This window comes from Oryzias latipes, chromosome 22 (genome assembly GCF_053564925.1).
Source record: "Oryzias latipes strain Hd-rR chromosome 22, Olatipes_Hd-rR_3.1".
NCBI classification, from domain to species: Eukaryota; Metazoa; Chordata; class Actinopteri; order Beloniformes; family Adrianichthyidae; genus Oryzias; species Oryzias latipes.
In genome coordinates, this window is record NC_136258.1 from 22285982 (window position 1) to 22298065 (window position 12084).

General features: G+C 37.1%; 2 protein-coding genes across 13 annotated transcripts in view; both read right to left on the reverse strand.

The window, feature by feature from the left end:
- Positions 1–1961, reverse strand: part of pcnt (pericentrin) — a 31937-nt gene extending 29976 nt beyond the window's left edge. For 4 of the 6 annotated variants that reach the window (XM_023951922.2, XM_023951920.2, XM_078940610.1 and 1 more), the window contains exons 1-2: positions 1763–1949; positions 410–439 (exon numbers count right to left, since the gene is read on the reverse strand). In XM_023951922.2, the coding sequence (XP_023807690.1) occupies positions 410–439; positions 1763–1810 (78 nt within the window). In that variant the 5' untranslated portion in view covers positions 1811–1949. Of the gene's footprint in view, positions 1–409; positions 440–1762 lie in introns of all 6 variants that reach the window. The other 2 variants (XM_078940612.1, XM_023951921.2) reach the window with 1 other exon arrangement.
- Positions 1962–3263: 1302 nt separating this feature from the next.
- On the reverse strand, positions 3264–11466 carry atg9a (ATG9 autophagy related 9 homolog A (S. cerevisiae)). Of its 7 annotated transcripts, none has more exons than XM_078940246.1 (20): positions 11256–11466; positions 10913–10973; positions 10361–10506; positions 10225–10268; positions 10074–10138; positions 9801–9950; positions 8879–9020; positions 8630–8770; positions 8421–8541; positions 8105–8280; positions 7888–8010; positions 7560–7747; positions 6788–6941; positions 6307–6486; positions 6005–6217; positions 5698–5918; positions 5490–5607; positions 5138–5396; positions 4846–4991; positions 3264–4762 (listed from the first exon to the last, which is right to left on the reverse strand). In XM_078940246.1, the coding sequence occupies exons 3-20, from the start codon at positions 10461–10463 to the stop codon at positions 4754–4756; spliced, it is 2553 nt and encodes an 850-aa protein (XP_078796372.1). In that variant the 5' UTR covers positions 10464–10506; positions 10913–10973; positions 11256–11466; the 3' UTR covers positions 3264–4753. The 7 variants fall into 7 exon arrangements, with proteins under 7 accessions (XP_078796372.1, XP_011488404.1, XP_078796373.1 ...); XM_011490102.4 differs by having other exon boundaries at positions 11222–11466; XM_078940247.1 differs by having other exon boundaries at positions 11226–11417.
- Between the last annotated feature and the right edge of the window lie 618 nt (positions 11467–12084).

Below are 12084 nucleotides of genomic sequence, written 5' to 3' on the forward strand. Positions count from 1 at the left end.
TAAAGCAGAAGAAAAAAATACATAAATAAGCAATTTTAGCATCTTCCTAAGTAGGCCTGTCTCAATAACCATTTTGTCTGAATATTTCTCTGCTTCTTTCTTAATTAATTATTATTGAAACAATGTTATGAAACTGAAGCAAAATTGATACCAATGTTTCATTGACTGACCAGACATGACATTGTGAGACTTAATGTATCATCAAAAATTTCCATTTGTGGTCAGTTCCAAAGATCTTTCAAAGAATTTGAACACACATAAATTCAGAATGAAGGTGTTGAGACAGGTCTGCATCCCAAAAAATGATTAAGAAAGAAAAAAAAAACAAGGACAGAAGACTAAGAAATAAAGTTCTATTGCTTTGCAACTGTAAATCCCTCTGCCAACCACACACATCGTCAATACTTACTGACTGGCGTTGTTGCAAAATAGAAGAACTCTGGTTTACAAAAAACAAACAAAAATAAACCCACAATATTTGTGTAAATTGATTAAAAATTGTATATGATATACCAATGTGGCACACTGCTATACATTACATATTTAACAGGATAGATATTAAATGAAATAATTTGAGAAGTATGCATATAGTAAAATTATTATCAACATGATCATAGAATTATAGTAGGCATATCTTCTTAATTGTTTGCCAATTATAAATGTCCCTTTTAGATTGAAAATGCAAAAAAAAAATAAATAAATAAAAATGTTTGCAAAACAGTTAATACACTTGAATTCATTGTTAAGATGAAGACCATAACGTTTATAAAGGTAATTTACTGTTTTCAAGACTGGACCACAGTTAAGTTAAGTTTTCCTACAGTTTACTTTTCCATTTGACTCCAAAGTTATGCTCTGCTCAAATATAATTTACGGATAGTTTAGTCCAGGGGTCGGCAACCTCTGATGTTAAAAGAGCCATTTGGCCCAGGTTTTTACAGACCATAACCCAGCCAGAGCCACAAATCACACTTTCTCTGTTAAAAAACTACACTATTTATGTTTTTGTGGCCACTAAAATATTAATTCAAAAAATTTAGCTTTTAAATACAATAATTGAACATCAACATAGTTTTTATTTTATTTGTAACAATTTTAACTTCTTTTTACTTAAGACAGCAGCTCATACAAGTTCATTTCAAAATAAAATACAGTGTGTCAAATAACATCATCCACTCTGAAAGTAGGTTAAACCTTTTAACCAAGTTACATGCCATGATAAAATTCTAAACAGATATGACAAAGCCTGTTTAACTAAAACAAAGGAAGTAATTAAAAAATCATTTTTTATTCAAAATGCATTTTTATTCCAGGCCAAAGAGCCACAATGGAGAAATAAAAGCCTCCAGTCCAGGCAGAGCCGCAGGTTGCAGACCCCTGGTATAATCGTCTAATAAAGGCTCACGCCAAAGTTTTTACTATGAAAAGTCCAGATGAAATTGCACAAAAAAATTCGGGAAACTCGGAACTGTTTTTTTAGCTTAAAAGATTTCTCGATTATTTAGGAACTTAGTGAATGTATATATTGTATGCAAAACATTACCCTTAACTCATAAGAAAACATTCGATTTATTAGCCAACCACCCAAGCAAGTAAACCGATTTCCCGAAGAGGACATCGGCAAGCAAACAATTGTAATGCACCAACTATGTGTGTTATTAAAAGGGTACAATAACCCCTGAAAATGAATAACTTTGTGGTAAATAAACGTGATGCTAGCCGTTAGCACTAATGTGTTAGCATGTCTTCAATGTTCACAAACCTTAGCTCGCCCAGCTTCTAACTTCCTTTGCCGTTCATCTTCATCCATGACTTGATTTTATAAGGCTACCAGTTAGGACATTGTTCAAAGGAAAATAAAAAAGTTAAATCGCACATCAAAATAACTTGTCTCAACAATGTTTGAACCTCTATGGCTACACACAACTGTCAATAGATAAGATTCAATATGGCCGCCAAGACTGTTCAACTCCGCCCTTATCGGGTTTGTTTGGAAGTAAGAACCAATCAAATAGCGATATATTTTGATTTCAGCCAATTAAAATAGACTATACTAGGACAACTTACTCTCCTTGTACTGCGCACCAATCAGAAGTAGAGCACTAATAACCAATAAGGATAGTGAATTGAGCCGCCGGATTTTAACAGACGACTGATTTAGCCAATTCAAAGTTAGGCCCTTTAACAATAATAATAATAATAATAATAAATAATAATAGTAAATTGTTATTAATGACTGTTTTCTCCTTTGTGGGATCAACAAAGTTTTCTATTTAAAAAAAAATATATGATTGAATATGTCCTTCTATACTTAAATATTAAATATATACATTTAAAGAGATGGAGCCGGTTTAGCTCGTGCTGGTTTGCGGCGCCTTCCGTCCGTGAAACCCAGGTTCAAATCCGGGCTGCTCCCTGTTCCCCTCTCTACCTCCGTGCCGGTCCCAAGCCCGGTTGCCTTGAGAGGGTTGCGTCAGGAAGGGCATCCGGCGTAAAACATTGCCAAGTTTACCATGCGACTCGTTCGCTGTGGCGACCCCTGATGGGAAAAGCCGAAAGGGAAACAACAACAACAACATTTAAAGAGATAATAGTTTTGCAAAAAGATTTGCTGCCAAGGATTTTCTTTTTATTTACATAGTTTAGATGAGATTTTCAAGGCATTGCATTTAGTTCATACCTTTTTTGCAGAATAAGGCCTGACTTCTTAGACCATAATAAAAAAACATAATGTCTAAGTTTTAATGTGTCTTTCTCCTGATAGACTTTATGTATGCTATTAATCCAATAGTTATCAAATGCTTCATTGCCTAAAATTAAATATTAAAATAAAATAAAAAACTGAAGGTAAATATTGTTTTATAAACCATAAAAAAGTATGTAAAGTTTGTTTTTAAACTGATCTAAAAGATCCTTACAGTTGCAAAAAGCCCGGAATTGCCAAAATTAAAGACATACAGTAGTTTGTGAATGCACAGACAAACTATGGCCAGGTGAACACATTTTAATGTAATTTTGTTTTTTCTGTAATTGATATGTGGCATCCCACACCAAGGTAGTGGGAATTTTACACATTTGATTCAACAAACATGAAATTTAATAGTAGCCATTTTAAAGGTGAAATCTTATTTTTCATCGATAAAATAGTAGTGTTTTTCAGAGGGGTACTTTTAACAACCTATTGTCATTTAATCTAAAATGAGGATAATTGAGACTTCCTATCTAATTTGAGATTAATACAATAATTTAGACAAGAAAAACAAAGTTGCAGTGCATTTAATAGATGAATTCACAACTGTACAAAATGGCATCATACAGGATTTATAAAACAATAATATTTAAAAAATAAAATAAAATAAATCACTGCATCCTTAACCATCAAATCCCTTTACATGAAATGCACCAATGCTTCCCTATTTCTGTCCAAGTTTACTTAACTCACAGCTGTCGGGTATCATGACACTCCTTTTTTAAGGTAAAAATAACTTAAAAATATGTATTTGAAAATATAAAATGTAAAGTCGCATTCTCTTGATTTACAAATCATTAAAGTGCTTAATTTTTCAACAACATCCATCAACATCAATTGGCTTAAAGAATGATATAAATAAAATCTGACGTCAAGTAATTATAAAAGAAGTGAACGTGGGGTGGCTCTTTCAAATAGATGAATGAGCAAATGTTCATGCACTTGAATTTGCAGTTGCTCTAGTGGCAAAATTAAAATGACATGCATAAGAATACCTTTAAACAAACCACTGAAAAAAGTCCTTTGAAAGGTAAAAGTAAAAGCTAAAAATGAAATTCTTTGACTAGAGGACACAGAATGTAGCCAAACAGTTGTGTGAATCTTATTAGATCAGGCATGTCCAAAGTCCGGCCCGTGGGCCAAATGTGGCCCGCGTTCAAAAATTTATCGGAACTCAGGCTCCTGTCATGAGATCATTTATATGTGATCCCCGAACACTTTCTAAAAATTGTGTGTACGATTTCTTGACAGTGATTGGTCAAATTCTGGCATTCTGTTTTTCATTAAATAGTTCAATTGCATTTAATTCTAAAAATAGGATTCAAAGAATGATTGGTTAGCCCTCACACGTTTTCACTTCACCAAATCTGGCCCTCCTTGCATAAAAGTTTGGAGATCCCTGTATTAGATCCATGATCTGTTTTGTGATTAATGTAAAATCAAAAAAACATTTGTGTCAGTTATCTTTTACAAAAGCATATTTCCACACCAAAGGATTTTCAGCTAAATTAATCAGCCAAGAACATTTACTAGTGCAGCCACAGATTCAAATGTCATGTAGATTTAATATCAGTAAACATCCAAAATGTTTGGGGGGAAAAAGATGAGGCAAAAAGCAAGTACAGACAGAGGACAGGCTGTGTACAATACCCTGCCCCTATTTAATTTTAACAGTTTTACACAAAACAATAATAATAAAAAAAGAAGTTCTGTGTACCCTCAATTCTAGAAGCTCCATGATTTTCTTTGTTAAAATGTGTCTGGTTTTTCTGCCGCTTGAAATGCTGTAGTAATTAGAGCTGATATGAAAATTAAGATCATTACATGAGCTAACTGCATTTTCCAATCCTGCAAAAACGTAGACAGACGGCTACCCCACTTGAGTTTTGGAAGGATGGCAGACATTGCACGTATATATCTCTGTCAGAAAAAATGTCAGTTCTGGGAAACATCTGAACCAGGATGTGGATGAGTTGGGTTAACAGTATGCCACAAATGGCTGGGTTACGTAACCTGAAATGAGACAAAGAGAGCATTTATTGAGGTCCAGCACATGCAAGCAAAGCAGTTATATCTATTGCATTAAGGGTGCTAACCTTGTGGATGTGAGGAGGCATTTCATCCTCAGAACTCTCTTCAGGCACAGCCTCGTGGTGTCTTGGTGCTGCTTGACCATCTACTGCCCATCCACCCATAGGTACACGAGCCACCCTTACTGGTCTTCCCACCGCATTGAAATGATCTAAAAACAGTTACAAAGACAAAAAAATGATGAAGTGCCAGGATTTTTCATAGATCTTTATACCACCTAAATACTGTTCGGTTAATTCTATAAGAAAAACATTTTAAAAAAATGAAAAAGCTGTTTATAATCAAAGCACAGAATACCTGTGGCGGGTCCACTGTGGCGCCGCTGACTCTGTGATTTTTCTTCCTCCTGGCCTTTGGGCTTACTGCTGTTAGCTGAAGTTGAAGTGGCACTTGGGCTGGACACCACGGTGGGAAAAGTGTGCGAGCGGGGGAAACTTTTCGACTGAGGATTGTGGTCGCTTCTTACTTCGTCTGGGATGCTGTCGCTGCTTTCGTCGCTCTCTCGTCTGTGCCACGTGTGGCGGGACAGCTCACCCCGAGACTGTTGTTTATGGAGCTTCAGGGAGCAAGGCACAACGAAGGGGATTACCGGTAAAAGTAATACGATTGATCAAATGAGTGACATATTCATAAACGGCAGGGGATTTACCTCATGTATGTAAAGTGCATGAATGCTCATCTCAGTAGAGGCGTACTCTGATAAAACCATGCTAGTAAGCTGGCCCTCCCATGCACTGCTGCCTGAGCTTACAGTGTGAGCATCAGTTCTGAGGAAAGAAGTAGAAAAATTTGAGGAAAATATAAAAACCGGACAAGCTGTGCACTAAAGAAGCAGCCAAATTAGCAGATTTGCTCACCCTGAACCACTCATTGCTTTGCCAGTGAAGCCACTAGCTCTCTGAGCCATACTCAGACTGCCTCTCAGATGAAGACTGCTGCTGACAGGAGAAAGGGAACGCAAGGCAGATGCTCCATCACTGCCAGCCACTGCATGGTTGATCAAAGAGTTGTCACAACCAAAATGAACTGAGGCCAGACTGGAGGGTCCTGCTAAGAGGTTTGCTACAAGGCTCCTTGGCTGTGACATGCAGAAAAGGAGAGCATTATACCTCTGAAAGGGTTAGGTTCAAACAAATATGCTTGAATCTTAGTTTTTTGACTTACTTCAGACTCTGACAGAGAGAGCGGATGTGTTTCAGAAGGGGCCCCTGCAGCCTCTCTGTGAACTCGCTCTTTCAGCTGGCTAATGAAGTGTGTGGTCTCCTGAGGAGGCTGCCAGTGTGGGTTGGTGATGGCAAAGTGCATCAGCGATAACTCTGTTTTCCCATCCTCTGCTTGTTGGTAGATAGAGGCCTCCGTCTTTCCCTCCGACATCCACTAATAAAGGAAAATAAAACAACAATTAATCTTGACATGCCACAATTTATAGTTTAAAAAAAACAATTGAGTTTTATCAGTAAAATCACCGCAGGATGTCCATGCTGCCTAATGTCCATCTGAGCAAAAGAGCAAGTGTCTCCGACTCCAATAACTTCTACAGTAAAGTTTCTGAAGAAATCGATGATCTCCAGAGATTTCCTCCTCAGACAGAAGATGAGAATGATGGGAGTCACCACAGGACTTAGCAGCTCTTCTAAAATAAACACCTGGAAGGAAATGAAACAGCAAAATAGTGCAACAATATAAACGGAAATGTTCCAGAAAAGATTAGTTTTCAGAAGAAATTAGGACTAAACTCTCCAACTTTTACATGTTGATAGTTCATTTGACTCCTATCTTGTTTTTAATGAAAGAAAAGAGGTTCATGAGAGTCACCTCATTTAAAGCTTAACCCGAAAAGGATCTAAAAATTGTCAATGCCTTTTGGAAAGCTCTGTCACTTAGCCACAAAAGTCAAATGTTTTACAGTGTGTGTTGATATTTGTTGCAAGAGCTTTTCTAACTCACTGCCTTGTACTGGAAGAGCTGTGAGAACTGGTCTCGCGTCTCATATCTGTGCGCATTGCCCTGCCAGTGGTCCGGCATGTAGTGAATGTGAGCCAGGATGACCCGCAGCAGCTGCTCAGGACAAAACACCATGTGCTTATCCGGGATAAAAGATCTGTAGGGAAACATACCAACAACCACATGGACGTTATTGAACTATTAACACTATTTTTTGATTATTAAACAAAAAATCAATTTACAGATACAGAGAAACAAAGTTTTAGTCTAAAAGTCCTAAAAAATTCCTTTTCAATTTGTGACTTTAGATTATTCATTAGCTGAAAAATAAAAGCATCTTTAAAACTTTAAAATTTCAAAAGATTTTTACAATAAGGCTTTAGATCTAAATAATTTTCTTAAATGACTAATTAATTGGGAACACTTTTAGAAAATAAACCAACATGAGATTAATAATAATACCTCTTATTTTCCCCTCAGGGGTCGCCAAATCAGCTTCCTTCATCTAACCCGATCTTCTGCATCCTCTAATCTAGCACCTTCATGTCCTCATTTACTGCATCCATAAACCTCCTCTGTGGTCTTCCTCTAGACCTCAAATCTTATAAAAGGATATCCCAATAAATAGAATTAAGATTTCCTTAGTTAAATGATACTGTTGCTTAAGTATTTGACTGTGTGTAATGCAAAATGAACTACAAACCAGCTTTAGCTTTAAAAAAAAAGAATACAAAATAACTGATAGGAAAATCTGAAAGGGCAAACTGATCCTTACCGACAAATGGTGATACACACTCCAAGCAGAGTAATGGATGACAGCACATGCTCTACTGCAAGAACATCCTCATCGTAGATGGTCAGAGCAATGAGAACGGCCAGAAGAGATCCAGCAAAAAACGCAATATTTTTGGCAACAACTGTCAGCAGCGGGGAAAGAAAACAGTTCATGTACTTAGAGGAAGCCTGAAAAACAGAGGAACACAAAATGAACAGGGAAAATGAAGAATATAGTGAACTTTATAAGCAAGAACAAGACAATGGTATAGATGTAAAAAACAAAACAAACTAAATAAGCAAGTCTGCAGTAATCAGTCTGCCGTAACCTTGTAGCCTTTACTGAGGCGTGACATGAGCTCATGGTCCAGCTCGTTAAAATGACGCAAGTAACACCGACCGTAGAGAGACCAACATCTTGCCCCAAGAGAACCGGGCTCTCGCTTGATCACCTGCACACATAAACAAACAAAAACGCTCAAAATAATCACCAGCTAAGTAACTAAAAAACTCCTGTTTATTTTTTGGTGGGTGGAAATGATTTACCTCAGTATAGCTGAAGAAAGCATAAAGAATTTGCCAAACCAAAATGACCGGACACAGAAGCAGATTGGCAATTCCAATCCACAGAATCCGGGATGCCAGCCTGTCTGCAAGCTCAAGCCTGTTTCCTCCTCTCTTATACTCTGACTTTAAACTCCACTCATTCTCAAAAAGAGAGCCTACAGGGAAACAAAAACAGCATAAATAGAACTTTTATTCACCTGTAAATAGTGTAAACATGACCTTAATACATTGATGCATTTACATGAGTCATAAACCAACATGAAACTTTTAAAATAAAAGTCACAAACAAACAAACCTGGGCCCCAAAAGAAGATGAGCTCAAAGTTGTATTTGAGACCCCGAGTGAAAAACACAACTTCTCCGAGAACAGGAAGTCGAAATCGCACAGGCAGAAGAGATTTATTCACCATGGCAACCTGAAGAAGCACAAGAATAAAAGTTTGCTATAAAAGTCACTGAAAACATACACAGGTCTCACTACGATTCCACCACAAATGTACACACCATGTAGTTTTTAAAGCGGAGGATGCGATGATAAATGTCGAGCTCTGTCAGTTCCTTCTTGTGAATGCAGATCTGGTGCTCCTTCTGAATCTCTATGATCCTGGCCTGAACTTCCTGCCATGTTGCGTAGGGAAGCTCTGACTGAAGCACAAAAGCACCAAAACTGTAAGAGGTTTGGCACTACGGCTTGTTAACATCTCATGTCCCCGCAGCAACTAGTGGGAAAATTCCAACATTTGTCCGTCTCACCATAGACATCTTCAGGGCGTTTTTGTAGAAGGATCGGATCTCCCAGTAACAGCAGACGTTGTAGAAGAATTTGACCAGGCGATGGAGCCAAAATACCCCGGAGATGATCAGGACAAAGATCACAAATCCATTATCTCGAATACTGAGGATAAGAAGAATGAATTCAGTTTTCTTAGACAGATGTGAAAATTAACTAAATTGATTCATCTTTAAAAATATCTGATATTTATCAAAGAGCTTAAAAGTCCCCTAAAAACAACAACTCTTTTTTTTTTTTAAAGACAGCAATGTCCCTTCAAGATAAAACTTTTGTTTTTTGAAATATTAATCATTAAAAATAGTTTTTGGTTTAATAACCAAGGGAAATTATACAATTAATGATAAAAGATAAAGCTTACAAACAAAAAAACAGCTATAGTGGTTGCCTCTGGTAACAGTTTTATGATCCAGGCTTGATTTAGGTATTTGGGCAAATGTTCGTAAGTAAAAACTAGTTGATTTGAATACAAACATTAGTCTTTTTCTACAATAATTGTTCTTGTCAAATACATTTATACTGAGAGATGATCCTGCTCAGACCTGGGATGCTCAGATTGTTAAGAGTGGTTCAGAGAACATGGAAAAACTAAAACATCACATGCTGCAGAGATTAGACTGAGACCATGATTATCATGTCTTATATATCATTTGCAAGGAAAGATTTCCAAAAAGAAGATTCTTCCAATGTCAGGAGCTTGAAAGAAAATTAGACCTAAATTTGGATGGAATAAAAATGGTTGTGACATTCCATTACCTTATCAAAATCACATTTAGATGGGTAATGTAAGCTGGTTTCTAGGAGTCGAGTGATTAAAGCTACATTTATTTGTGCTAGAGTTATGATTCGGTATAAAAAGCTTTACAAACGAAGCGTCAAACTCACCGAGCACTGCAAACATCCATAGGAATCAACGCATCTGGCAAAGTGACTTTAGAAGAATCTGTGTGGTTTACAAACTTGTTGGCAAAGAGGACGTCATAATCCACACAGTTGGCAAGGAACACAGTGAAGCAAACCACAAACAGCAACTGACTGCACAAAAACAGAAGTACGGAGGCGAATAAAGGGGTGAGGGGGGAAAGATAAAAAAACTGGAATTTAAAATAAAAAGGTTTCAAATCAGCATGTTGGACTACTGAAGGGCAGAATACGTACACCAACTCAAAGAGCTCTCCCAACAGCATGCAGGTGAATCCATTTTTCTGATGGAGGTTATAGACGTAAAAGTAATTAAGGAAAAGTCTGAATGGAAATGTACAACAAATTTCAATTTGCTATTTGTTGGAACAATTAAGTATAAGGATATTCTTTGGAAAAACAGATCCAGGTTCTCTATGTGGTGCCAGTGGGCTGCAATGGAATCGTTTTGAAAATTAGTACATCATGAAGACGAGTCTCTGTTTCTATGATTTGTCTAACGTTTGACCCAGGGGGTGTCATACATTTGGCTCCTTCTGCGACATGCATTAGCAGGTTCTCCTCTCCAGGAGGAGAGTCGCTGTAGGACGCTTCCAGACGCTGGTACTCCGTGTCAAAGTGTGCCATGGCGACAGCAGCTTCGGCCTCACGGGGCAGCCACTGCTACAGACTGTCAAAAACAGAGCCCAGAGAGATTCAAACACAATGGATGGATAGATTTATGTAGCTAATTGATAATGAAATACTTTCTCTCTCTAATAGGTTAGCAGTGGGGGTGTTTCTACATACTTTTCTGTCTCAGTTTTTTTAATAAACTTGAAAGTACTTGAAACTTTTAACCAAAACTAAGTGGGCGTTGTCTTAAAAGATGTGTACTTAAACAATGCTATAACCATAACCCTTAACCCCAGTCAGATCAACTGTTTCCTACATGTGAGTTTTGATTCATCAGGGTTTTTTTTTCCTGTCAAGCATTTTTAGTCATTTTGGGGTCAAAACAGGAACCTAAGACTGGAAAACATGAGTCTATGAGTGTGATGCTTCATTATGCAGGTAAATAAATCAAATTGACTTACATCCTTATCAGAGTAGTGCAACCCATCCTGCTATGGGAGGGAATGGGGGCCACATTTCCAGCTGGAGAAAAATAAGAATGATTACAAAAAAAACTCAAAACAAAAACACAAAGATCCTTTGCTGCCTCGTAGTGATAGGAGGTAGACGGATTTCGCATCGTGGGAACAACAATTTAAAGCTAACACACCCTAAAATACAGACATAGCTACATTTTATTTTTACATTATATTATCTGTGATTAGGCAAACCAAGGAAACAACACAGAATGGTTCGTGCTTTGTTGTCGTGTTTTGACAGCGCGGGCCTACCTGCCTTTCTCAAAAAAATAAAATAAAAAAACACCTTTGACGTCCCGCAGCATAAAGCTCTAACCGTCCGGTTCTCCTTCTTCCCCTGGGTCACTCAAACATGAGGAATTTCTTTCTGCGATTTGGTCCTAATTTCGATTTTCCGACTTCCCAGCTGAACTCAAACACTCGCCAGTTTCATTTTCGAAACAGCAAACACTGATGCCTGTCAGGTTTGAAGGACGGAGACTCCGTCCAATCAGAAAGAGAGATTCCAGACTCAAAGAAATTTGAGCCAATCACGTGCTTAAGGAGGCGGGGATTTAGAGTAGCGTTTTGTCTCAATGACAAACCCCTGTGGTGTCTACTGCCACCACATGGTAGATTGGTGATACTACAAACATTTCTGTCAAATTGTCTCAAATCATAATTGAGTTGACGTATATTCATTTCAATAAAGATATTGTAATAAAATAATAATTGAATCCATAAAAATACATAAAGCTGTTTTAGGTATTTAGAAATAAGATATTAGTATAACTAATATAACCAATTGTTTCATTAATTTCAAGTGAAGTTCTCATTTAATTAAAAACAAAAAATGGAAAATAATAGGGGTGTAATGATTAGTAAAATAAATTGTAAAATTGTTTTGTATTCCTACAATTCAAACAGATTGATCTGTCTGAGGCAAGTTGTTTCTTAAATAAAATAAATTAGTTACAGTATAATCGATGTCAGAAAATACCATTCGGATTGAGGCACTGTTGGTTTATTTTACTATAACATAAAAACGATCAAGTGACATCACAGAGGCAACACACATGTGATGGCGGCAAAAAAGATAAATCCATCATTACAGTCCACTGTGTGGAAACACTTTG

Excerpts from the sequence above, each read along its gene's own strand:
- atg9a (XM_011490101.4), bottom strand. The coding sequence starts at position 10,463 with ATGGCACACTTTGACACGGAGTACCAGCGTCTGGAAGCGTCCTACAGC. Across the intron at positions 6,942-7,559 it reads GTGTGTATCACCATTTGTCG|ATCTTTTATCCCGGATAAGC; the intron begins GTAAGGATCAGT and ends GTTTCCCTACAG. Across the intron at positions 4,992-5,137 it reads CCACAGTGGACCCGCCACAG|ATCATTTCAATGCGGTGGGA; the intron begins GTATTCTGTGCT and ends AACTGTTTTTAG.